This window comes from Triturus cristatus, chromosome 7 (assembly GCF_964204655.1).
Source record: "Triturus cristatus chromosome 7, aTriCri1.1, whole genome shotgun sequence".
In the NCBI taxonomy this organism is placed as follows: Eukaryota; Metazoa; Chordata; class Amphibia; order Caudata; family Salamandridae; genus Triturus; species Triturus cristatus.
The window spans coordinates 1,534,708,531-1,534,736,475 of NC_140590.1; the positions used below are offsets into that span (position 1 = coordinate 1,534,708,531).

General features: G+C 46.9%; 1 protein-coding gene across 1 annotated transcript in view; it reads left to right on the plus strand.

The window, feature by feature from the left end:
- The window catches only part of VAPB (VAMP associated protein B and C), a 285,803-nt gene that overhangs the window by 86,781 nt on the left and 171,077 nt on the right, over positions 1–27,945 (plus strand). Inside the window, exons 2-3 of the mRNA XM_085619302.1 lie at positions 10,991–11,143; positions 21,980–22,083. Of these exons, the coding sequence (XP_085475428.1) occupies positions 10,991–11,143; positions 21,980–22,083 (257 nt within the window). The remainder of the gene's footprint in view (positions 1–10,990; positions 11,144–21,979; positions 22,084–27,945) is intronic.

Consider the following 27,945-nt stretch of genomic DNA (forward strand, 5'->3'; position numbering starts at 1 on the left):
CCAATGCCCCTACCCGCCCAAAAAAATACCCACAGTCTTTCTGCCACCCCCCTGGAGGCATATCTGGGCAATAAACCCCGATCTGCCCTGCTACCCCCACCCCAACCCCGATGGCAGATAGCCCACTAGGCACTCCCCCCCCCCCCCCCCCCCCTTTTTTTTTTGTTTTGTTTTTGCACGGTGCCTTGGATTGTGGATTTTGGACCCTAGCACAGCCGGCACATAGGGAAAGCTAGCAAACCTGTACATTTTTTTTAAACTAGACACCAAGGGGAATCCAAGATGGGGTGACTAGTGTGCCTCTCACCACGGTCTGTTACCCAGAATCCCATGCATACCTTAAACGTTGTCACAAAAACCATATTGTCCTCACATTTCTGGGATGGAAAGTTCTGGAATCTGCAGGGAGCCACAATCTTCCACGCTCCCAGCATTCTGCCAAGTCTCCAGATAAACCTAGTACCTCATGTGTGTGGGTAGGCCAAGTGCCAGCGACAGGAAATTTGAGGATTTTTTTTTTCTTTTTACAAAGTTTGAGTTTGGCAAGGGATTCTGGTAACAGAACCTAGTGAGAGCCACACAAGTCACCCTATCGTGGATTCCCCTAGGTGCCTAGTTTAATTTTTTTTATATGTTAGCTAGGTTTCCCTAGGTGCCAGCTGGGCTAGGGTACAAAATCCACAGCTATGCGCATTTCAAAAAAGGGGTTTATTTCACTGGAAAAATCTGATTTGTTCAGGTTTTGTTTTGGGACGTTTCCTGTCGCGGGCACTAGGCCTACCCACTTTGGGGAACGCTCCACCCATTCTCTGCTCATATTTTCCATTGGCTTGTTTTTGTCCTTTGTTAAATGCTGGCTTCTGATTCGTTCATAGGCTTGTTATTCCCTCCTTAGTAATGCCTTGTCTTCATTTGTAACGTCTCATAAGGACTGTCCCTTTTACGTCTGTTCTTACATGGTATTTCTTAAGCACTATTTTATTTAATAAGTTTCTTCTACTGCAGGCACGACATGCTTTCCTGCAGCATTCAGCGCGCCATGTGTGCTTTCACCTTCCAATCAGCCCGAGAAAATGGCTGCCGCTTCTTTGAATTGAAATAGGCCTTGCATTTACAAGAGTTTAAGCTATTGGCATTTTAAATGACAATGCCTTTTATTTATTTGTTAATTATCAAAGGTGATAGTTAGACCTATTGCATTGCAAATGCTTGCTTTGACAAAGTTTGAGGTTTGCAAGGGATTCTAGGTAACAGAACCTAGTGAGAGCCACACAAGTCACCCCATACTGGATTCCTGGGTGTCTAGTTTTACAAACTTTATAGGTTGGAAGGTTGCCCTACCTGCCAGCTGAACTGGGGTCCAAATTTTGCAGTTAGGCACATTGCAAAAAAGGGTCAATTTTCACTGAAAAAATGTGATGTGTTCATGTTGTGAGTTGGGCCGTTTCCTGATTCAGGCATTTAGGCCTACCCACACATGTGAGTTACCATTTTTAGGTCGAGGACTACCGGTCTGCCGAAGGCAGAACCGGAAGTCGAGATTTAATGTTTCCTAGAGTGGCTTCTTAGCCCGCCTCTCTTTTTGCCTCTCCTCCATTGGCTGGCTTCCTAAACGGAGGCCAGCCATTGGAGGAGAGAGCCGTCCCTCCAAATAGGCTCCGTCTTTTTCAGATTCGGGGGCGTGTTTTTTGCTGTTCTTTCCACTTTTTAGCCACGCCCTCTTTAGACCAGCAGGAACACGCCCCCGAATCCGAAAAAGTTTTGGAGCTTCCATCCGCCATTTTTCAGGTATCGTCTCGTCTGGCCGTGAGGATCTTCTTGCTGTTGTGCACGAGTAAGGTAAGCCATCTGCGCAGATCAGAGGCTGCTGTCCGCAATCCGATGCCATTCGCACACCGCCGCCGACAAAATCTCAATTGCTGGGACTGTCCCGGGATAGTGAATTACTCAGGACAGCCTCCAACTTGCCTGGACTATCCTGGCAAAAACGGGACAGTTGGCAGCTATGTATGCCATGCAGGCTGATGGTGCTAATGCAGGCATTTAAAAATATATATAAATAAACGTACAAGTGCAAGATTGTTAAATAGGTTCAGAAAGGCCAGTCGAGGCTGGCCAGAGATGCTCTCAGGCAAATAAAGACGCATTTCCAGTTTGAAAGCACAGGATTTAAATGAAAATATTCTTTTAACACAGCGCTTCTAAGCGCTGCACATAGGTAACACAAAAAAATGAATCGGATTAACTAACCCTGGTAACACTTGAACTGCTCGTCTACAGTGCCTGTAGGTTCCGTGGCAAAGATTACCCCAACCCTCTATCTAGAATATGTTGGTAAATCGTCTTCCCGATTACTAAAGGCAGCGCTCTGAGCAATCGGGGGAAACTGGCAGTCCAGCAAAATGTTGCCATTTCCAGCTTCCCTTCTACCCTACCCGACCCCACGCAACGAGCGCGAGACACTTTACCATTCACGTAGACAGACTGAACCCTTAGCAAAACACACGTTTACGAGCTCTGCTTCGCAAGAGCAAAGCTAGATAGCAGGTTCTAAGTGGCTGCAACTGGTAAGGAAAGAGCAAAGTACGGCACTGTTTAAGTTTTGTTTTCCTGGCCCCCCAGCGTCTTTTTAGAAGGGAATACTACGAAAAGGCGAATTAAGACTGCCCAGAAACGGCGAGGCTATATTACCGACTTCTAGGTGCCCTGTTAACCAAAGGCACGAGCAACAACACATTCAAACAGACTATCTACTGCCAAGTAAAACTTGCACAGCAAAAACAAAAGACAGAAAAGCGTAAAAACGCCGGCGAAGAATTTTTTGTGTGCCTAATTTGCATAATGAATGCCAGTTAGCTTTGTGAAAGGCGGTCAGTTTTAATTTTACTTCTTCTCTACTATTGGCTGTGCACACATCAACGTCATGACCTGCACGGAAGGATTGTGGGGAGGGGGTTTGGCTTTAAAAGCAGCAGGCGCGGCATCATGGGCGAGTTCGTTGTTTATTAGGAAGGGTGGTAGTAGCGTGGGGGTGATTTTATGCTTGATAAACGGGTCTTTTATTTATATATATATATATATATATATATATATATATATATATATATATATAGCTATATATATATATATATATAGCTATATATATATATATATATATATATAGCTATATATATTTTTATATTGCGCAAGGTATTTTTTCGTGGTGACTATATGGTTGTTTTCAAACGAGAACAATTGAGCGAAATTAGTAATATTTTGAAACGGGAAAAGCAAGATGCTATTAATCCGAGTGAGAAAATCTGATACAACCTCCTGGGGTCTGGTGCACGCTATGCCTACCGTCTAGGCGGCACTGTCAGGAATGCATGAAACCCGATAGAAATAAACAGTCACAAAGCACTTCTGAAATACATTGCAGGGCTGGTGCCATCGACGTTTCCCTGCATTTGGCTTGGGATCGCCGGGGCTGCTGGACCCCCCACTCCCCTGCTTCTCATAGCATCGCTATTGCTAGCTGCAGTCTTTAGCCCGGCCGCCAACATCCAAATCTTGGCTTCGTTGATGCAGTCAGGCTGGGTGGCAACGCACGCACAGGCTAGTCCAGCAGGTAACCCGATACATCCCGTCCTCCACAGATCCGGAGGCAGCAGGGGCGTTCAGCCACAGAACACCCATTACAGGTCCAACGCATGTCCAAGAGAGCTAAATCTATGGCCCATGTTCAGGTAGATACAAAATTAAATAAATGAGTCGTGTTTAGTTTGTATTATTTACCACTGCATCTCGTTTAAATATGTCTTCAGCCTGAACCAACACTGGGCACTCCTGACTTATAAAATGAGGGGAGACTGCAACCGGTTGTATTTTTTTCTTTATTTTTAAAATTTATTTACCATCCGCGAAAATCTAAAGTGTTTAACCAGCACCACACAAGCGTTCCTTGCACATAAATAACTAGTCACCCTAGCAGCTCTGTGGAAAACCTTTAAATATAATTTGCAACAACTGCTGTTGTCATTTCGAAAATAAAAAAAGGTTAAGGGTGGTGCACAATGCTCGCTGCATTTTGGCACTGTAGACCTTGTTTTCAGACCGTGCTTTTCTGGTATCAAGCATCCTTAATAATGTGCCTGCTGCGCCACTTGTTTTAGTGGAAGCAACCCAAGACTACATTTCCCAGAATGCATCCCTCTGACCGGTCCAACAGAGAACTGACTGCACAGAGGCCCCTTTCCCTACCCTGGCTCCACAAATACCCTATCCTGGCTCCACAGATGCCCCTTTCCCTACCCTGACTCCACAGAGGGCCCTTTCCTGGTTAACAGATGCCCCTTTCCATACCCTGCCTCCACAGATGCCCCTTAGCTCCACAAATCCCCCTTTCCCTACCCTGGCTCTTCAGATGCCCCTTTCCCAACCCTAGCCCCCCAGAGCCCCTGTTCCTGCTTCCACTGATGCCCCTTTCCATACCCTGACTCCACAGATGCCCCTTAGCTCCACAAATGCCCCTTTCCCTACCCTAGCTCCACAAATGCCCCTTTCCCTACCCTGTCTTCACAGATACCACTTTTTCCCTGTCCTGGCTCCACAGATGCTTCTTCGTTCCTGCATGGACCGCTTTGCCTGTCCCTCACTCTCTATCTACCTCACTCTCTCTCACTACCTCACTCTCTATTTCAATACCTCTCTCTATCTCACTACCTCACTCTCTCTCTGCTAATGCAATAGGTATCACATATGCAAAAAAAAGCTAATGACAATGCCATTTATTTAGGGATACAAAAATGATAAAAAAATAATGAGCAATACCAATAGCTCTACCTATAATATTGCCGAGACCATTGCATTGTAAATGCTTGTTATCAGGAGACTTAGGGGAACACATAATAGTAGACCAAGTGGTGTTTTGAAAAAGTCATCTAATTCACATGCTTGTATTGGTACCCACAATTTAGGAGATGTGCAAATAACCACTTCTAATCTCTATATTTCGTTCCCATTTCGCAAATATATACTTTTCCTTGGTACCTATTTTTCACTCTTCATATTTTACCAATTGAATTGCTATGTACCTGGTACACAATAAAAAAAACATTGCAAGACGCAGCTCAGTTATTGGCTCTGAGTACCTCGGGTTCTCCGTGAACCTACAAGTCCTATATATACCCGCAACTAAAAGGGTCAGACGGACTTAACAGTATATTGCTTTAAAAAAATCTGCCATACTTAGAAGTCACTGGTGAAAATGTTGGCACAAATGGCTGTTTTTTCAAAATCAATTTAATTTTTTTTTTTATTCCAATTTTGTTTTTATAGAAACACCTTGAAGGATCTTCACAAATTACCCCTTGCTGAATTAAAAATGTCTACTTTTCAGAAATGTATAGTTCTCTGGGATCCATTATTGGTTTCACACCCAATTCTACCACTGAGTGGAAAGAAGGTGAAAGCAAAAAAAATAGGAAAAATAGGCTATGCTACAGCAAAAGTCTGCCTGTTCCTGAAAGCTGTGAAGATGGTGATTGTAGCGCCACATTCCCTTTGTTGATACCTTTTGCAGGGGAAAAAACAGACGCTTTCTTCTGCAGCACTTTTTTCTAAAAAATAAAAAAAGAAAATGCTGTATTTTGGCTAATTTCTTGGTCGCCTCCATGGGAATCCACAAACTCTTAGCATCCGCAAGTTTGATGAAAAGGATGCAAATTAGGCATGGATCCCTTATGTGGACAAAAAGATACAGGGGATTAAGCGCAAACTACCACAAATAGCCGGAAAAAAAGGCTTAGCTTGGGGTGGGTGTTGCCTAGCAGCGAAGGGGTTAAGATAAGAGTAAATAATTAAAAAAAACTTATGTGAGGTGGAGACTGGTGCAGACGCAGACAAACCTGAGCAGAAAATGCAGCTCCAGCAGCATGTCCCGGCTCCTTCTGTGCTCAATTGTCTGAACCTCAATAAAACAAGCTATTAGGGCAGTAAGCAACTTACTCATGACAGAGGTCAGAAGCACACACTGACTTTACAATGTAAAGGACAAGGAACCCAAAAAAACAGGAAACAGCAAACATGAGCAGACCACAAAAAAGAAAATAGTCCCAGAAAACAAATACATAAACACTGAAGCGTAAAGGTACTAGTACTTGGGCGGTGCTCCATTGGAGAAAACCAACAGCAAAAAGGAGTTACAAAGAAAAAAGGATTCACCACTAGGAAGTAAGCGTTCTTAAAGGACAATCGAAGGGACGAATACAAAGGCAATGGTATAATATGTCTTTTAGAGACAGCCCAAGCACTGTCTAGGCTCGACCTAAATAGAGGCATGAGTCTTTGTCCACCCCCCCCCCCCCCTCCCTCAGCAGGGGTGGGATTGCGGTGTTCACTCCCAGTCAACCCCCATTGTTAGGGGGTGGGGTGGCAGGGAGCCAGGATTTGTGGCCTTGAAGTAATTCAAATTGCTATAGGTGTGGACAATTTCCTATTCTCTCTAAAATGATTATCCACTTAAATATTTCACATGAACCACAGTTTTAAGTCAAGAGGTTGAAGAAAGTGTCTTTACGCTTACTACTGTAAAGAGACTTTATTCCAGGCCCTATGGGCTATACTCTTCAGCTTAGGAAGGACCACTACACACAGCACTGATATGTGCACTGTGGCATGCAATCTTAGAGCCATGCTTACAACACCAATGAGAGAAACTGGTTCTGGGTGGCACACCACTACACTCTGTGTTAATAAACAGTCTCCAAAGCCTGAAAATCTTTAGCGAAGTTCACACATGTACACTCTGTTCTTTATATGATCATGCTGTTTATCAATGATAATGTCAATTATGTCATTTAACATTGCATAAGTGCTGTAATATGTGAGGTCACAGGCAGTGTATATCAGGAATGCAAGTCACGGGTAACTCAGTAAACTAGAACTAGTAAACTCCATAGTTTAAAAAGAAAAAGAAAATCAATGGTTATTATATTACAAGGCCTAAATATAACGTCATTTTAACCTTAGTTTTTTTCAGTGTATTTCTAGAGGCTTTGTTTACGTAAAGTTGGTTATTACCATGCATCACTATAGCACCACTTTAACCTTTGTGTTTTTAGGCCTCGCGTGCGTTGCAGCGCAAAGCGTTGCTTCGCCTCCGCGAGAGATTTTGTAAGAGAGGACTTTGTGAAGAGGGCTTTAAGCCCCGCCCCTCATTTCCATTGTCCGGCGTCACCATTTATGGTAAACTGTGGCATGCCATTGGAAATTAGGGTTTTTGGTGGACGCGCTTTGGCCTCCGAGCAGGACTCGGTGGCCTGCTTTGCGTCTGTCGCAAAGCAGTTTTATATCTTTATGGGGCCATGTGTTAGAAACACATGGCCCCATAAAGGCGAGAGATCCCCATGCTCCGGCTGCAGTGCGGTCCTCCTTTCACTTTCGGGACCGCTCTTGTAGAAAAGTAAGAAAACGCAGTTCCTTTAAAGACTGCCCGAAACACGTTTTTGCACAACGTCAAAACTCAGTAAACTGAAGTTGTCATCTATGACAAACTTGCATGCCACAAAGAGGAGCAAATTCGTTTCACCGGTCTTCAAATGTGAAATTGTACAGTTTAGGCAAATCCAATCGGTTTCATTTACTGTTCTTTAAGTGTCAAACGTAGCGCAAAACGAATTTGCCCAATTTCCTATTTTTCGAAATCATATTTAAAAAAAATAAAAATCTTTGTTTAAACCGTTTTTGGCAAGTAAAATGATGCATTAGTATCAGAGGCCATAATATATATTTTGAGTATGGTCTAAAATATGTTGCCTGAACTGTTACCAAAAACATTTGGGTAATATATATGGCCACTCAACACAAACAGTGCAAATGCATTTGTTCCGTTTTTTTCAGCTAGACTAGCGCTAGTGTTCTATCTGGAGTCAGGGTAATGATACCGCTCTCCTCACATGAAAAAATGGTGTATTCCTGAGCAGACCCCTTTTATGTCCCGTTTTACCTTATTCGCCATAGCTGACCAAAGGGCGAGCGTCTAGACTAGAATGCAGCAATAAGTGCTGCGCGTGTTAAAAAACCGCACTCTTTTTAACCTAGACGTGCCACTAGGAGGTTTACTTCACAGAGGAGCGTCCTAAAACACACCCTACTCACTTGTTCTGTAAACCAAAATGCGTGTTCAAGAATTTTGTCTGGGCACTAAATTGTATTCAGCGCTATGAATACAACGTGCATGGCTGAGAGATGCTTCATCGAGTATTCTTGGTGCACGTCACTAAAAGCCCCACAGCTCCTTCCCCACCCCCATTACATACTGCCGCCCACCCAGCAGTGCGATATATCCTGCTGTTGGCTTGCACTTGAGATCTTCTGGGATGCGGGGGTACGGCTACGCCCATGCCAGCTGTTTGGCTACCCGCACCACTCTACATACACCAGGGTCACAAGTAACAGTTAGAATCAAGGGCGGAGGGGCTTAACTGTGCGAGCCGGACTAGAGCAGTTAACTGCAAATTTAGAACTGGAGAACCAGGTTTGAGTCCTGGCGTTGCTCAACATCCTGTGATTCTGGGCACATCATTTATTTTCCTCGTGTTTACACAAATTCAAATTCATGTATTTGTTAATGTGACTAGTGCTCATTTAAAGCGCTACGATGCCTTTAGACCGAGTTAGTCCGAACCCGCAATAAAATATTCTACCAGTCTGTACCGCGCCCACCAGAAGCACGTCCCACAAGATAATTACGCAATAAATAACCAGTCTCATGATACAACTGGAAGTTTACCGGGACCAGTTTAGTAGAGTTCTAAAAACCAGTGGATATTGAAATCCGACGAAACCGCATGTAACTTATCCACTGAACCAGGCGGTGGTTCTTTAATGAGACTGGGTCTTGGCTACCATGGTGCCGTAACTCTCTACAGTTTGGGGTGCATAGCACAACGTGGATTGAGGTTGTGAATATAGTTGTTAGGTTATTGGCACAAGAGTCCCCTATTGTGGCAGCTCGCTGCCATAAGACCCCAGAAGTTCAGCAGAGCCCACATGCCTTCTATTGCTTTTAGTGTTTCAAGCTGGAGGACCTATAGACCCTACCACAAACTATCCACTTGTGACGAACATCTGTGAATTGGGGTAACTTAATCCCCGTTGATTACATTTCCAGGTGGTAGGGAGTCTTTTTGCTTGGCTACTACAATAATTTCAAATGTTTAAATATAAACATATTGCGCCCGACGAAGTACAATGGGGAAGAAAAAGCACTGAACTAATCACAATGGATTCTGCGGATCTGAATACAAACAGTGTTTAAGGAAAGACAAAGTACATTTCTGAACAAAATGGATGCTTAATTGGACAATGATTAAACATGGCTTAGAGATGAATAATGAGCGTGCTTCTATGCGCCTGTGCTAGAGACATTAGAGAAAACATTTCTTTCCCAGGTCTTGCATGCTAGGTGGGTTTCCTTGTATGACGTCCCGAGGAGGCTGGGAGGGGGCATCTCACACTGCACACGTTCACACCTGATTTCACTCAATGCATAAACCAACAAATGTGTAGAAAACACGGTGCTGCATTTAGCAGTGGTTTTCATGCTGAGAAGTGCCTCCATGTTGGTAGAAGCTACATTCTTTTAACTTAATGCACATCATAAAATGGACTGGTTTGTTTCTGCCCCTCTCCCCCTTCCCAGAGTGATTCTGAAGGTGCATTGGTAAACAAGCATTTGCAATGCAATAGGTCTTGCATTTGCCAGAGTTTAAGCTATTGGCATTGTAAATGACAATGACTTTTATTTATGTCTAAAAACCAACACATAAATAAAAGGCATTGTCATTTACAATGCCAATAGCTCAAACTCTCAAAATGCGAGACCTATTGCATTGCAAATGCTTGGTTTTTTTCCCTCTGGGATTTTTTTTATCACATTCGATGCAACCCCTTTAATAGGCACACGTTTTTACTTTGTGCTGCATGGGGTTGACATGCGGACAGACCCTTCACTCAACCCACATTTTTTTTTGATGTTGTGGCTAGCTAATAAGTTTACTTGGTACTAGTCCTGCAGGAATGTGATCGACAAAGGAGTAAATAAATCCTTCAGCCAAGCAGAATGTGGTCTTGTTAAATTTGCTGTACCGCAGGACTCCGGCTGGACCAGCTGTTAAGATATCACCAACTTTTGAACCTTAATTTCTTGAAAACAACTGAACGAATTTACACCAAATCACAAAAATCACTGAGTGAAGATGAAGCTGTCTGCCAAATTTGATGTAATTCTGATTAGTTTTTTCTAAAACGCTTCCTAATTTAGTATGGAAAATTGCTGGGGAAAATGTGTTTTGGGATCTCACCCTTTTTATCGGGTTCCCCGATTAGTATCTCATGGCTAACTCTTAATATGAGGTCAGTAAATTCTTAGTTCCGATCAGTACTCTTGAGCCCAAGTTTTATTAGATGCTGTACCAAATACAATCATCAAAATTTTTAGTTGAATATTAACATATTCTCCACCAATCTTTGTTTGGCCCACTCACCAGATCATGAGGTTGAAGTGGAGAGCAGCCACGGCACAACCATTCTGCACACACTTCAAATTTTGAATGAGTGTTTCACCTTCTCTTCCTTCATCCAACAATTAAGTGTATTATTTGGATGTGTTTGTGGATGCTTGTTCCCTGCTGCAGATGCCCACAGTTTATGCTGGTATGAGAGATTTGCAGACTGTCATGAATCTCTGCAAATCAGTAAAAATTAACTACAGGCTTTAAGGTGTGTGTTCATGGGGAGGTGGTGGGAGTTGCATTTTTGTGAGGTAACTGAATTAATGCATTAATTGAATTAGGTCTAATCTTTGAAATACTTTCATGTTTATCTGCATAGTTTTCCTTAAGGTAGTTGTATAAGGAGTTGTGTTAATGTGTTGATATTTTGGAATAGTGCTTGGATCTGAGCTTGTTAAGCTTTAAAGAATGGTAATATTTTTTTCTTGATATTGTAGGTCCGTTTACAGATGTTGTCACCACAACCTTGAAGCTCACAAACCCTCTTGACACAAATGTATGTTTTAAAGTGAAGACTACAGCTCCTCGCAGGTACTGTGTTCGGCCCAACAGTGGCATAATCGATGGAGGAGCCTCTGTCAATGTATCAGGTAAGCCATGTGTGTGTGTGTGTGTGTGTGTGTGTGTGTGTGTAGATATATATATATATATATATATATATATATATATATATATATCTCAGACGGCAGGAATGTTAACATACAACTGACCGGGCCCATATGAAACTGGATATTCACAAAAACGGCCTAATGATCCTGTCTTCTCCGATTTTTAAAGCTCCTATTGAACCAGAGGCTTGCCTTAGTTTACTTTTTCTATCCACGCTCTCAAGTGAAATACCAGTGTTTCCACAACAATTTTTTTAATGCAAGGTATTGTGAATTTGAAAGACTTGAACACAGCCCATCTCATTAGCTTTTTAGGTCTCGCCTGGCGAAAGTAGCGCATGCGTTGCTCTCGCCATGGAGAGGACCTTTTGAAATCGATTCAGCCAAAGCTGAATGCACGCGCGTGGAGATATACAAACATGGCTGCTCTCGCTATTCACAACGGTAAACATGCACGCGTATGAACAAAAAATTCACGCGCATGTGGACAGCCCGACGCCATCTTTGTTTACATAAATTTTGTCCGTACATGTGCATGTTTACCTTTGTGAAGGGCGAGAGCAGCCATCTTTGTACATGTGCACGTGCGTGCCCGCCAGCCCCCTCCCCTTCAGTCTGTTTACTGATGCCACACGCTCTCCTCTAAGCCTCGCGAAGCGTCCCGACCAATCGGGTTTTCTGGGTATATATTTGCCTCCCAGTGTGTGTAAGGCAGCAGGGGGAGGAACTGAACTCTGGGTGGCCCAGCCATATGTTGGTGTCTCTTCCAGATTCTTTGTGGCCTGGCTGACAACCACTGAACTGCATGCAGGCCGGTCAGCGTCTTCATCCAGGGACTCCGAGTTTTTGTCTCTGATCAGAAAGGCACAACAACATACCTATAACATTCACCAAGTACCGGGCCTAGATGGAGGCCTCAGCACAATAATACTCTCAAACCGTATTATTTTGATATAGTGTGATGAGCATAATCTGGGCAGGCACTCGAAAATCCACGCACGGGCAGTAAATCGAGGACCCAAAGTCGTCCCCCCCGCCACCCCCCCCCCCCCCCCCCCCCCCCCCCCAGCTGAAACTGCTGCTCCTGTTTTGGCAGCTGCCTTCTTCACAATTAGCTACCTACTGCAACGAAAATTAAAAGTAAACATCGCATGTTGGACCTGACACTGTGTAAAACGATAAACGGCAACAAATGGTGGGTACAGTTAAAACTGTTGTGAAACCTGCAACACTGTCAATTTCTTACTGTAAATTAAGGTGCGGTGCTCCTCGAAGATGGCTATCGCTACCAACTTACCCTATCGGAAGAACGCTAGGGAGCATGTCCGTCTTGTGTGTCCACTTGATGCTGCAGCTGATTCCACCGCTGTGCTTTTGGGTTATGGGTGTCTGGAACATACAGCTTCACCGGGTGTGCATGGATCTGAGTCCGGACAGGTCCAGTGTTCGCAAGTAACCAGTAAGTGCTGGTTTCCCCATCAGTGTACAAGTCCGTGGGAAGCGCTGCTGGCTATGAGCAGAGATGCCGGTGCTGTCCCTTTCAAAGTGCAACACTATTCCTAAGAAGCGAGAGGAAAGCGCATTTAAATCCTTTGGAGTACTGCAGGGCTCCTGTACCTTTACAGTGCACGTCAAGTCTGCGTCACCATTGTAATTGCACAGATTTTATGTTCCTCACCACAGCTGTTGCACCTTGAGTGGTGCACTCTCCACACTTCTCACGTCACTCTTGTGCTCAAGTAGCAGTGACCACTGAAGCCATCATTGAGACATACTGCACTTAAATGTGAAGACCCTGAGAAATTTTCAATTGAAAGAATGCCACTTCTGCAGAACATAATACTTCCAACCCAGTAAACAAAGAACAGCCCTTCTCAGGAGTACTCGCGCTGCTCCATTAAAGGTGTAACATCATTTTTGAGACAGGTCGGTACGAGTCAATAAAAAAGACAAGCAACCCACATAATTCCACTCAAACCACATACATCCACCCCATAACACAAGGGTAAAAGACATTGCGATTTACAACGGCAATGGCTCTAACTCGAAAAAAAGCAAAACCTATTGGATTCCTAATGCTTGTTTAAAATGTAATGCTTTTTTTTTGCCATCCTTGAAGGAGGTTTGGTGAAAGTTGCACATTAACCCCAGTGATAGATAGATAGATAGATATAGAGATAGATATAGATAGATAGATAGATAGATAGATAGATAGATAGATAGATAGATTCTACTGGCGGTCGCCGACTGACGAATCCTCGCAAAATTTTCAAAATAGGTGGGGCGCTCCGCTCCTTCCATGAAAGTCTCGTGGGGGATTCGTCAAGCGGGGGGCCGAGAAAAAGGGGGGGTCCCAAAACGCGTTTTCCCACAGGACCTTTAGTCCAAGCTACAGCCCGAACGGCTGAACAGAATTACTTGAAATTTGGCAGAGAGCTAGTCCTCAGGTCAGGGATGTGCCTTTTGTAGGTCTGGTGTAAATGTGTTCAGTATTTGCTGAGAAAATAGCATTTAAATCAATATATATCTATAAGCGCGCTCCGAGCGCGTACGGTAAGCTTACCGTACGCGCACGGTGCCGTGCGCGAGCCTAATTCTGATTGGTGGTTACATGACTGTAAACATTCGAATCGGTCTAAATCAGGAAGTGTCGGCCGCCATTTTGTGTGTCTCACACTGATAAAGGAGGAGAACGTGGAAAGGGGGCAACGAAGAGAGTTGCAGACCCCCTAGCGTTTGTCAGGGGGTCGAGGAAGGTCACAAAAGTAAGAAAAATACATTAAATTTTTTTTTAAAAAATCGCAGGGTGCGCGTACGGCAAGCTTACCGTACGCGTACGGCAAGCTTACCGTACGCGTACGGCAGAAAAAATTAATAAAAAAAATAGAAGTAAAAAACAAATTTAAGTGTTTAGATATTAGGGGGCTCTAAAAAGAGCCGTTGTGTTTATGAAGTGTTTTTCGGTACCTACAAGTAAGTACCTATGCAGAGTCTAAAGTTCAAGAGGAAGACTCTGTTGCCTTCATCAGTGAAATGTACACCGTCTCCTCTATAAATGCCTTGCATGTTGTAACGCAAGTTGTTGTGGTATATAGAACCCATACCATAGTCTCTGAGGAAAGCAGGAATAGATTTGTTGACGTGCTTTCTTGCTTTGTCAATCTGCGGACAAAATTGGTTGGACCAGTTCCACTTTTGCCTTTGGCATATGTTAGAATATACGAAGGCAGTTTGTGGAAAAAGCGACATCAATTGCACAAAGGTGTCCTTAATAAGCATTTCCAGACCTACCCCAGTTAAAGTGCCTAGGTCATTTCCACCACAGTGCACAATAATAAGGTTAGGCTGTGGGAGATGTAGAAAGGTTTTCACCAAAGGCATTAATTGGTGCCACTTTAACCCTCTCTGACCAATCCATTTAATGTCTACATTTGGCAAAGCAAGGTCTCTCACCATACTTCTTTTTTCTGCATACTTTTCACTCCAGAAGACATAGCTGTGACCTACAATCCACACTGTGAACATCTTTCAAGGAGATCTGGATGTACTCAGGAGGTGTCTTTCAGTAGAATGGCAATATGAAATGAAAGACAGTTGGAAAATGGAGGCATAGATATTTTTTTCATAAAAAGAACTCATTGGCTGTTTCAGAACATTAACACTAAAAACTAGGCTGTATGTTTAGATTTTTACAAGCCTGTTTTGTATTGGTTCAGAAAATTGTGTTCCCACAGAAGATTAATTTGGATTTGCTGTTAGGTTTGACAGGTGAAGCACTCTTGCTTTTTGCTTCACTGGTTTTTGACATATTGAGGCTGTGGGCCTGCCAATCAGACCCCCAGCCTGCTGTTCTCTCTACTAAATTAAAACTATGCACCCTAGGTGCATAACCAATTGGAAGTGGATCACCCTGTCAGCCCCTGTACCAGTGTACACTAGGTACCCAGGGCATTGGTGTACCCAAGGCCTGCCAGGGGCTGAAGCATGTATTATGCCACCCCAGGCTTGGCCTAACAATTTGACACAACTGGCTGATCACTCAGCTGGGGTAAGTTGGTGTAATCACCTCTTACTTAGGTGTAGTATACCTATACCTAACCTTAAATGGGACACATGGTAACCTATAAGTCACTCCTATGGCAGGCCTTAACAATCCTGAAGGCAGAGTGCTTGGTTCCATGTGAGATGGTGCTCTGGCATGAGCTGAGCCTGTCTGCAGTGGTCGGAACAACTTCCTTCTACTGTTTCCAGATATCGTCATACCATATACTCTTAAGTGCATTATGAACCTCGCGGTTAAATGCTAACTTTGGTTTGGCTTTATCAAAACATGTCGAGTAAGGTGTCATACGAATTGGAATACTAACCCCTCGCCAATTCTGGCGACGGGGTTAGCATTCCACCCTTCTAGAGGGACACGACATGTACAGTACCTGAAACCCGGGTAAAATCAGACATAGCCTCAGCTCCACAAAATGGATGCTGCCACCACAGACACAAGTCTGCCCTCCTGCTGCTGGGAGTCCTTCCAGCTTGGGAGGTGTGGACAAAGGGTTTCCTGCCAGGGGAGGTGCATGCACCACCCCAGACAGGATTTTGTGTATTGGTCAGGTAGGGCTTGAAAGAAACCAGACATGCCTGTGGCTCACAAGGAGCCTCGGTGCATATGCCAGTTCAAACCGGTCCTGGGGCACACCAGTCCCGGGCCTGGGGCGAGCTGGACAAAGGATTGGGGGTGTAACCACCCCCCTTCCTGGTCCCACCCATAGGGAGGGACCTAGCAGGTAGTCCGGCCCCTAGAATCCGCTTAAAGGTAGGAGCTGTGTCCTAAGACTTCAGACATCCTGGAATCAACTTGAAACTAAGAAGAAGACGGGAACTTCGACATTCTGCTGCACAGAAGACTGAAGGAAATCTCCCCTGTGGTCAGGGAGTGACCACCTTGCTAACGCAAGCACCATCCAGCGAATCAACGTCTGCTTTGCCGCTGCCTCCCGCCGGAGCCCGAGCCCAGAGACTGACAAGACCTGGACCTCCAGACCTCTCACCGCCCGATCCACAGTCCCTGAAAAGAGGAGACCCGTGGAGGCACCGAGACACGTGGAGCCAGCCATCTTGAAACGACCACGACAAGCTGACAAGTGCAACAACCGAGGCTCCCTCCAAGTTGTGCTTTGGGATCTGAGAAGCCCAACCCTCGAGCAGCATCTGCACCAAAGGTGAGCCCTCCAGCATCTCCACGATCTGCGTGGGGCCCTTCTGCATTTTGCCACTCGACGCGCCTAACCGGTTGCTGGCCCGCTGGCTAGTAGCCATCTTGGCGACGAACTTCACGAAATACCCCGCTGGTCTGGTTGCTCCAGACCGGCCCTTGCTCCCCTCCAAAGGAGCAGTCCTTCTGACCTTGCTGGTCAGAACCATCAGCTTATTTCATCTCCTACAACAATTGCTTTTGCCAAGGCTTGTTTGCTTCGATCAAGTCGCCGACACCGCCAACAGCGAGAACCTGCGTGGGACAGCTCGTGAACCGACTCCTGGACGTCGTCGACCTCCAGGGACCACGTGGCTGCAGAGACAAGCTACACCTTTCTTCCTGTTTGCACCCGACATTGCCTGGTACCCACCTGGTGCCACGCTGGTCACTGGCTGGTCACTGGCTAGTGACTGTGAACACTGTCCCCTCTGCTTACAGGTCTTCAACATCTCCGATCCACTCTTGGATCCACTGCATCTCTCCCGGACCGACCGCCTGCAGCATCTTTGTCTTCAAGCTCCACGGAACAGAGAGAAGAAACCCGACGCACTTCGAGGCCTATGCACCCGCTTCCTGTGGGTGAGGTAAAGCTGGCACACCTGTGCCCAAGTGTAGTATTACATCTCTAGTGCCTGTGTTCCAAATCTTGAGTTCCTAGTCCATCCGGAAGATCCTTTTTGCAGTAACTTTGTACTTTTTACGCACCCATTGAAACCTATGGGAGCACGCGTGTGACTATTTGCTCTGCACACGCCACCCGTGGACCTCCTGGTCACTAACTGAAGTTAGCTCCTTGTAGGCCCAGCGATTCTAGAGGCCCTAGGCCTTTTCCCTTTTCTGTTCGTGGTACTTATACCACTATTTTAGTATATGGTTTGAGCGGCCACCAGGGCCTGTCCATATAAAGTGCAACTTCTGTGTATTCTACTGTAATCTTGTTTGACGATTTGTGCTCCTGTGCTCATAAAGAGACTAGGGGTTACTTTGAGAAATAAATACATATATATTTTGAATATATATCTGTGTGGTGTCCTTTCATTGGTATAAAAGGGGGTTGCATTTGGTAAAACAGCTGGCTTAACACGCTTCACGAGTTTAGCCTCAAAGACTGCTTAGCCTACGCTACCACTAGGGCAGCTAGTCCGAAAAGGTTGACTTACAACCACACCATAAGGGTTGCTTGGCATGGTACAAGGTGATCACTTTAACTAGTGAGCATCATATACCAGGCCAACTTCTCACAGCTAGGAACTCCAGGGAGTCCTGTTCTGAGTAGTCTGAGCTTGTGGCATATACCTCTTCAAAGTAGTCTGCCAAGGCCACTGCGATATCCAGTGGATTCCTGATTTACTCCCTGACGCTAGTAGTGACCAGCGGGACCCATCTATCCGCTTTCTGGCGCTGATCCAGCCAGGCCAATAAAATCTGGGGATATTTTAAAAAAAGTAATAAAATTCTTGGAAGGACAACCATCTTCATTAATGAAATCCATCCCATCAACAAGTGGGGCAATCTTATCCCTCTGGCCACATCCTCCTCAAGCCTACCTAGGGCTTTCCCATAGTTGTCAGTAAGGGTCGGTCGGTCTGAGTCGGTGTGCACTTGTATACCTAGATAATGGACCTAATCTGTGGTCCACTGCAATGGGAATTCCATATGAATTGGTTGCGTAGACTGGGTTAATGGGAAAATTAAAGATTTGGTCCAATTAATCTTTAAGCCAGACAACTGTCCAAAGCAAACTACCTCTGTTCGCAATGGAGTGAGGTGTGTAGCAGGATCCCTGACCTTTAGGAGCCTGTCATCTGCGTAGGCTGAAGCTATCAATTGGTAATCTGGGAAGTGCACCCCTCGATGCCTATGATATTCTCTGTGCGCACAGCTCAACAACCAGCGCATAAGTAAAGGGGACAGGGGACGTCCTTGAGTACCTCTAGAAATGGAAATGGGAGACTTTACTTTATTTCCCAGTCTGACTCTGGCTACCGGTGCTTTATACAGTTATTTCACAAGCTGGAGAAAGACCTCACCCACTCCTATAGTCTCAGAACCGCCTCTATAAAGGGCCATTCCACCAAGTCAAACGCTTTCTCAGCGTCTAGAAAGACTGCCTCTGCTTTGACTCCCTGTTTTATATGCTGAATTGCGCCAAAGACTGTTCTAAGATTTGATGTTAAATTGCGCCCAGGGACAAAACCAGCCTGCTCCACTCCCACCAGCTTAGGGATCAGGAGTGCTATTCAATTGGCCAGTATTTTAGCGAAAAGTTTCGTGTCCACATTTAACAGAGACTGGGGTATGTAGGAAGAGCAGTCACTAGGGGGTTTCCCGGGCTTAAGAAGGGTGACTATTATAGCCTCTCTCATCGAGGGGGCCATCACTTTACTCTCTGCCATCTCCTCAGACAAAGAGACGAGATGCGGTATAAGCAGGTCTTGAAAGGCTTTGTAAAAAGCAACAGTCTGTCCATTCAATCCCGGAGCCGTCACACCCTGCATTGATGTCAATGCTTTCCGTACTTCCCTAGGGTCCAAAGGAGCCATGAGATACTCTCTGTGTGAGTCCGTAAGCCTTGTCATCTGTATATGTGCTAAGTATTCATCTGTTGCTTTATCGTCATGGGCTATGTGAGATCTATACAACTCCGCAAAATATCTCCGGAATCTGTCAGCAATTCCTGTCGAATCGTAGATCAATCTGCCATCCTCCCCAACAACCTCAATGATGTTGCTAGTGTCCCTTTGAGGTCGTGGAAGGTTGACAAGCAGGGCTCCAGGGTGCTCGCCTTCCCCATATATTCGCTCTGTCGCATATTTGCCCAGATGTTTAACCTCACTATCTGCTGAATCATGGTACTCTTCTAGGGTTTTTTTAATGCCATCTAAGCACTTGTCTCCAATCCTTTGGTGTTCCTGTTCCAAACACGCTATTTCTGTCTAGTCTTGTGAGCCTATTCTGAATAGAACGCAGTACACCAGCATGCATTGATATAGCCCCTCCCGTAATAAACACCTTGAAGGCTTCCCAAACTGTCAAGAAGGAGGTAACGACCCAATATTCTCCCTGAAAAAGGACTCCATGGCTGTGGCCATTTCCAATCAAAACACCTGGTCTATCAAGGAGTAAGATAGGGGAGGGGGGGACCTCCATGTGAATGGTGCAAAGCGTTCTACTGGCATATCCAATTCTAACTGAACCAGTGAGTGATCTGAGTAGGTCCTAGGAAGAGGCTTACAAACTTTTACCTGGGGGAGGAGACTTCTGTTTATCAACCAGTGGTCAATCCTAGTGTGAGTGTCATGAGGTGCAGAATAATGTGTAAACCCTTGGGAGGTGTTAGGGCGCTGTCTCCAGACATCAACCAACTCCAGCTGATCCATCATGTCCATGATAGCTCCTGCCGTTGCTGCCGGCTGCCTGGGCTGACCCCCTAGACCTGTCGCTGGTGGGGTCTGTTACGGAACGGAAGCCCCCCCCCCCCCCTCCCCCCCCCCCCCCCCAGGTCATCTCCCTTGAGCAAACGCACCGCCAATGTAGGATAAAATTGCGGGTCATCATAGTTAGGACCATATATGTTCACTAATCTTGCTTCAAATCCCTCTGCTCGGCACCTAGTTAAGACAAACCTGCCATTAGGATCAATCCCCTCCTGCATTGTCGGACCGTATTTGGGATTAATCCATGTGAGTACGCCACTTGCGTGCGAGGTGAAGTGTGCAGCGTAGAATTGGCCCTGCAGTCTCCTCGGGGACAAAATCTTATTTTGGGTATTTAAATGTGTTTCCCGTATCAATGTGGCATCAACCTGGTGCCTTTTCAGGGAGGCTACTACCTTACGAAGTTTCCTATGGTCATTTAATCCTCGGACATTCCATATTTAAAGCTTAATTTTCCTATTCAGCTTATTTGGAGTTTCAATGTGTAGTCCTCTGCATATAGATTCAAAATACTAGTCTTGGCAGTACTGCGTCCGGCCAGCCTGATTTTCCAAGACCGTACCCCTTGAAATAGGATGAGACCCTTTACCCCTAACCCACCCCCTCCCACGCTATGCCTTCCCCAACTAAGCATAGACTACCCTGTACCCACCCACCCCTTCCAATCCTGCCTCATGACTGAACTATTAAAACAAGTAATAACAATAACAACCCCAAAAACAGCAAGTGGTTTACACAGTGGGGTAGTTGTTGCCAGCATTCCGACTAGTACTTAGCCTCCTGAGCCCACACCGCAAGCTATCTAAGATGCTTCTCTCATTTTTAGCCACTTGTGTCCCTCCCCTAGCTTTATTATCAGCTGGACCTCCCGCTCTGTCTTGGTTTAGTGCACGTTGTAGACTCCATGCGTGATCTGGAATGCAAACATCTAAGGGGAGCAACCCCAATGAGGCCATCGACAAATGTACTTCTTCACGGGAAAAGTCCAAGTCTATTCTATGGCAACCAAGAGAGGTAACACCAGCTAGCGCCCACCATCCACTAGAGGTATACCAGCCATGCCCCATCCCCTGGAGACAATCAAGATTGAGAATCATAATTCACTGTTCCTCAGGGTCTGGTGAGGCGTTATCCTGCATCGTTCGAGACTTCGCCGTCAGACAGACAGACGACACCACCTCCACATCTGGATAGATGGATATATCCATTCCCTCATATCTCAATGATTGTGGCTCCCTGGCTTTCCTAAGGGCCATGTCCCTGTCCCTAGAGTTGAGTACCCTTGCAATGATGGAACGAGAAGGGGCGCCCGATGCGTGCATTCTATTATGAACAGAACATGCTTGAAAAAGTTACTCTGCCCAATAGCGTTACCAGCAATTGTTCAATGAAGAGCTCCATGTTTTGTATATTTGTGGATTCCGCTATGCCAGCAATGCGCATATTATTTCTCCTTCAGCGCGCTTACAAATCATCAGTTTTGTATTGTACGGAGAGTAGCAGTTTGTCTAATTTCGTGGTTGTGCTCAAATTGGGATTCAGTGCATCTTCTGTGTCCAAAATCCAGTAAGTCAATGTGGCCAAACCATTGTACATAATAATGTTCAACTGCTGTGCTGTCCGCGATCTCCCTGGTCTGCCTACATGAACCAGCCCATTGTCACTCAGGAAGCGGGCCAGTAAAACTTCCTTTCTCATTTGAGCTGCTTCACATGGAGACATTTTGTTTCCGCAGGAAAAAGTGTACATAAGACTGCTGGGCCCTAAATGCCCCGTAGGCTTCCACAGCTGCTCCCCTCTCTGCTTCTAAGTTATACCTTGGAAGAAATGTTTAGGTTTGCGCTGCAATTGCTTTATACAAAACTGCCTTTCATACAGGTTTGTTGAATAATTCAGAAGCGTCAGGTTCAACACCACAGTTAGATATATATCGCAGTCCTTGATTTTTCCAATTCGCTTTAGATATGTTTTGGCTTTTGCACATTGCAGGAAAAAATCAGTTTAGTTATTGAGCATAATCTAACATATGTTAATACTCATGTATTTGTAACTATACATTATTGCTAATTACTCTGAAGTAAAAAAGCTTTTGGAGTTGCTAACTGTTCAAAACGTTTCTTTCTCAAGTGATGCTACAGCCTTTCGATTATGACCCCAACGAGAAAAGTAAACACAAGTTCATGGTACAGTCCTTGGTTGCACCGCCGGATACTTCAGATATGGAAGCAGTAGTAAGTATAAACTGATTTTGAAATATAAAATTACCTGTTTTTAGTTTGTGACTGGTATAGTATGGTACACAATTGCTGTCAGTCAAACTAACATATATGCCAGTAGTGGTCATGTTCATTTTCTCCATGATAATACATCTCAAAAATTGCCCTTGACTCGCAGGTCTATAGAATGTTTTGCACCGTGAATCTTTTCTGGATTCACTATGCTGTGAATTATTCCGCTATCTAGCGGTTAGGGCCATAATTGTAGTATTTCTACTTTTTTTTTCTCTTTTTTGTCAACCATTTGGTGCCCTTCTGTGTCGTGTCCGGAAGCTCCCACCTTTTGGTAGCCTCCTCGGATTCTTTTTTTCCGCTGTTGGGTCGGGATCGATACGGAGGAGCTCCCAAGATTGGAGAGAAGAATCGGGGGGGGTGGACCGCAGTTCAACAAAGGAAAGAAAACGAGTTCCTTGATCAGAGAATGCGCATGCAGGGGGCTCCCTGTGCGCTGTACTGGACAAGACGCTGTTCAAGTTTTGTAAGAACTGTCACCACAAATACGCTCAAAAGGATCAGCACACGGTCTGCAACCTGTGCCTACTGCTGGACCATCGGAGCGACTACTGACTGCAACGCCTGCTCCTTCTTCACCCCGAAGACGTTTAGGGTGAGAGAAAGGCAGCGACGAGCATATTACAACATGCAAGGCCAAATACCGCCGCCATCGCTGCGAGACCTGGGCCTCTCCAGTGAGGAGGAAGATAACGTCGCCGAAGGGCCAGAAGGTAATGAGGACAGAAGTTTTGGTTGTGGAAGTCAAGAAGAAGACTTTGAAGGAGGTAAGAGTCGTTGACCTCGAAAAAAAACTAGGAGTCTCTAAAATCAGACTTTAGCCCTCTGAAGGGATCCTCTGGGTCGAAGCATTCGGCGACCAGAACTGCATCCAAACAAAAACAGACCGTAGGATCCTTGGATAAGGACTTTAAAACAGCAAAGGTCCTCAAAAAATACAAAGACATTGAAAGACAGTCTGGAAAAGGACGCCTCGGCATCCAAAAAAGAGAGGCCCAAACAAACCTTGACAACCGGATCAGCGTCGACAGTCGCGGCCGAAATGGAGAGAGACTCAAAAGCGAAAATGGCAAATATCCTTCAACGTATAAAAATTCGATGAAAGCTTGAAGCAATTCATGATATCACCGAAAACAAACATATTGAAGGTGAAAAGGTCGTCTAAGAACCAATTCTTCCCAAAAACTCTGAACCCATCGAAGAAGAGGAGGAAGATTCATTCCTCGGGGAAGACGTCGAGGAAGACGAACAAACATATGCAGAATCGGCAAACTCGAAGAATCAAATACTCTAATGGCAAGATCTCGGCGCTGAATCACCTGAGGCGGCTGTGGAATTATATCCTTCTAGGCCATCACCCCCAGATGACATTGGCATGTACAATCAAGTGAATAAAAAACGTGCAGAAACGTATAGGGTTCAGCTAGAGGAAGAAAAACCTCAATCATGTTTTTTATTAGAGACACTGATGCTTGCACAATCTTGAAATCAATTCCTCCCAATGCTGTTGAGTGTCTTGGACCAGAGGAAAGAGGCATTCAAAGAGCCTGCTATATGCAAGGCTATAACACCAAGGGCAGAAAAGAAGTATAAACACTCCTCTAAAGACCCTATATATATCGGGGGATCAGTGCCAGCTGACTCATCACCTCAACAGCAAGAAAAAGAGCAAATGTGCTAACTACAGTGGGACCACCTCCAGACAAGGTAAGCAAGAGGATGGACCTCGTAGGAAGGAAGGTGGAAAGAAGCGCAGCTAATCAATGGCGCATAGCTAATTCAAATGCTTTGTTGAACAGATATGCTTACCAACATTGGGAGGAGGCAGGAGAACTGTTAAAAAATCTACCAGAACAATTCCAGAAAAGAGCTACCCACCTGGTAGAAGAGGGTAAAAACATTGCAAATACATGATCTGAAAAAGACACGTTAGTGATAGATTCCTTACCTTAGAATATCCCCAGGTGTCAGACTGGATCCGGAAAGTTTTGCGTCAGTAGGTGGTGTCGTGCCGCTCCGTGTCCGTCGCTGGCGTCGTAAGCACCGAGACGACGTCACGGAGACTACTTAGGCGTCACCCAGGTGCCCTGACGTCAGTTTTCTTTTTCCGTGCCAGAAAGCGCAGATCCGGTTAGAACACATACCTTAGTCACTTTTTGACTACCTTTTTTGAGACTTTTGTCTCCTGTACAATTTTGGTTTCCTTGGTGCATGTAGGGATAACTGGATTTAAGTCTTGTGGGGCCTGCCGTCGCAATAGGTCGGTGGCGGACCCTCACGATGTCTGCCTCTACTGCCTGGAGACCGACCACGATTCCCGGTCCTGTCTGGACTGTCGGTCCATGGCCCCGAAGGCCTTGAGGGAGTGGCACCGGAAGCTGCTGGAGGTCCGGCACTCGTCCCAGCGCCGTTCGGGTAAGAGACAACACAAAAGAAGTCAAAGAAGCGTGTTTGCTCTCCGACGTTCCCCCGTCGGTCCTCGGATGCGGATGAGGGGGACGGGGTCTTTGCCCCCGCGGCTCCTTCAGAGCTCGGTAGTCCTGCGGCCTACCGACCTTACACGGGTCCGTCGGCGACTCCCGCACAGGTGCAAGAATTTCTTGCTACCACGGACCGCCTTTTTAGGCCTCGGACTCCCGCCGGCGTGCCCTCGAGCCTTGCGGTCCCGTGTCAGGATCCTGTTGGGTCACCGGCAGATCCAGATTCGGCGCCACAGGATCCTGCGCCGTTGGCTCCGGCCACAGCGCCACAAGGTCCATCGCTGCCGGCTCCGGCCCCAGCGCCACCCTCGTCTCCTTCGCCGCAGTGGGTGCCATTTGTCCCGCCCTTGCCCAGGTTCCAGGACCATTTTGTACCTACCTGGGATCCGCATTGGGACATGGTGCCGGCTCGGCACTGGCCGGCACCGTTTCCAGCACCGTTCTCTGCACCGTTCCCGACGCCGTTTGTTCCTTCTCCGGCTCCTGCTGTGCCGCCGCGGTCTGTTCCACACGCGGTGAAGGTGGAGGACGACTGGGAGGGGTCCAAGGACCCTCTTACCCGTCAGTGTGACTCCGAGCAGGACTGGGCGGACGATTTGGAGGATGCCGGCGACCTCGACGCCTCCTCTGACCAGGGGTTTGCCTCTCCCCCGCCTGCCATGGAGGAGGGCGCCTCCTACTTGATGGTGCTCCGTCGGGCAGCTGAGGTCCTCAACCTTGATCTCCCTACGGTGGCCCTCAAAACTAATCTCCTCACTGAAGTGCTCCAGACAGCGTCCACTTCGTTGGAGCTCCTGCTACCATTTAATGACTCCCTCACTGACGTCTTGCTGGGCACTTGGTCGCGGCCAGCCACAGGGGCACCTGTGGATAAGAATGTTGGCAGGCAAATGGTGACCCCGCTTTTCTGACCACTCATCCTACGCCTGAGAGCTTGGTCATCCAAGCCTCGATGTGACTGAGTGCTTTTCTCATGACTCCGCCGGATAAGAAGCTGGAGCAGTTCGGTAAGCGGTTGTTCTCTTCGGCCAGCTTGGGACTGCGGTCGGTGAACATCGCATGCCTATTGGGCCGCTATTCCCACGCAGTGTGGGATACAGTTGCACAGGTGTTGCCTCTGTCCTGAAGAGACCCAAGCTGTGCTGTCCCAAGCTGTTGCCGAGGGTAAGGTTGCGGCTAAGTTCGCCATTCGGTGTGGTTTGGACACCGCGGACTCACTGGGTAGAGCGATTTCTACAACTGTGGCACTTCGTTGTCACGCCTGGTTGAGATCTACCGGGTTCTTGCCAGAATTCCAAAGCTCACACATGGACATGCCCTTTGATGGCACTTGCCTGTTCGGCGATAAGGCAGACAGTGCACTGGAGCATGTTCAGGAATCGCGGGCCACGGCCAAGTCCTTAGGTCTTTCCACGAAAATCCCAGCCACTTCTGGGTTTCGTTCTTTTCGTGGCCACGGAAGGGGCGCCCAGGCATGTTCTTTCAGCAAGCCTGTACAGAACCAGGCTCAGCGCGGAGGCGGTTTCCACAGGGGTGGGTCTGGGAATCCGCGTGGGGGTCAGTCCACCTCTGCCCCCGCTGCTTCTGCCTCCAAACCTTCCTAATCTGTGCTTTGTGGGGCACCCCACGCCACTGGGTGGCAGGGTCCGCCATCATCTCTCCCACTGGCACTCTATCACATCGGACAAGTGGGTGTTGCAGATCATCCGCAAGGGTTACACCCTTCCCTTTCAGTCCACCCCTTCAACCATGCTGCCTCAGTTCCACCGCCTGTCGAGGGAACACTTGACACTTCTCCAGCAGGAAGTCACGGCCCTCTTGGCCAAGGGGGCCGTAGAGTGTGTTCCTGGGCCAGAAGTAGGGAGTGGTTGTGATTCCCACTACTTACTGGTCCCCAAGAAGGACAATGGGAGTCTGCGTCCCATCTTGGACCACCGGAATGTCAACCGCTTCTTCCGGAAGGAGAAGTTCAAAATGCTGACTCTGGCTTAGGTCTTGGCTGCCCTCGACCCTGGAGACTGGATGGTAGCGTTGGACTTGCAGGACGCATATTTTCACATCCCCGTCCTGCCGGCCCACTGGCGTTACCTGCGGTTCACGGTAGGCCAGGAGCATTTTCAGTTAGCAGTGCCCCCCTTCAGCCTTACCAGCGCCCCTCTAGTGTTCACGAAGGTGATGGTGGTAGAGCTCACCTGCGCAGGTCAGGGGTGTCAGTCTTCCCTCACCTCGACGACTGGTTGCCGAAGGCAGGCTCGCCCCTGGCAGTCGTCGACCACCTTCAGACTACGGCTGACCTACTGCATTTGCTGGGGTTCTCAATCAACGTGCCAAAGTCACACCAGAGTCCCTCTCAGAAGCTCCCCTTCATCGGAGCGGTTCTTGATTCGACGCGGTTTCGGGTTTATCCTCCCGAGCACCCAGTCCGGGATATTCAGGCTATGATTCAGATTTTCCGCCTCTATCCTGGGTTTGTCAGGATGACTCTCCGGCTCCTGGGCCTGATGGCCTCCTGCATCCTGCTGGTGCTACATGCCATATGCGGGCTCTGCTGTGGGACCTGAAGTTCCAGTGGGCGCAGCATCAGGGCAACCTGTCCGATCATGACCAGATCTCGGAGGGCACTGCATGACAATTGCAGTGGTTGCTTCCGAATCGCGATTGGGTCAGTGGCAGATCCCTCTCCCTTCCCCAACCGGAGCATACAGTGGTGATGGATGCGTCCCTCCTGGGATGGGGTGGACACATGGGAGGGGCGGAGATCAGAGGCCTCTGGTCTCCGGCGGAGTCCCGACTCCATATCAACCTTTTGGAGCTTCGGGCGATCTGACTTGCACTAAAGGCATTCCTTCCCTCTGTCCAGGGAAGTGTGGGGCAGGTGTTCACGGACAACACCACCGCCATGTGCTATTGCAACAAACAGGGCGGGGTGGGGTCATGGACCATATGTCAGGAGGCTCTGCGCCTCTGGACATGGCTGGAACATCAAGGCATCACCTTGGTGGTTCAACACCTGACAGGTTCTCTGAACAGCAGGGTGGACGAACTCAGCCTCCAGTGCTTGATGGATCACGAATGGCATCTGAACTCGGACGTGGTGCAAGGTCTCTTTCAGCAGTGGGGAGAGCCTTGGTTGGATTTATTCGCCACCGAAGAGAACGCGCAATGTCATCAGTTCGGCACATTTCCAAGGATGCACTCGGTCGGCGACGCTTTTTGTCGCGAGTGGAGTTGCGGTCTGTTGTACGCCTTCCCGCCTATACCACTTCTGCCCAGAGTGCTGAAGAAGATTCGGCGCGACCGGGCCCAAGTCCTCCTTGTGGCTCCA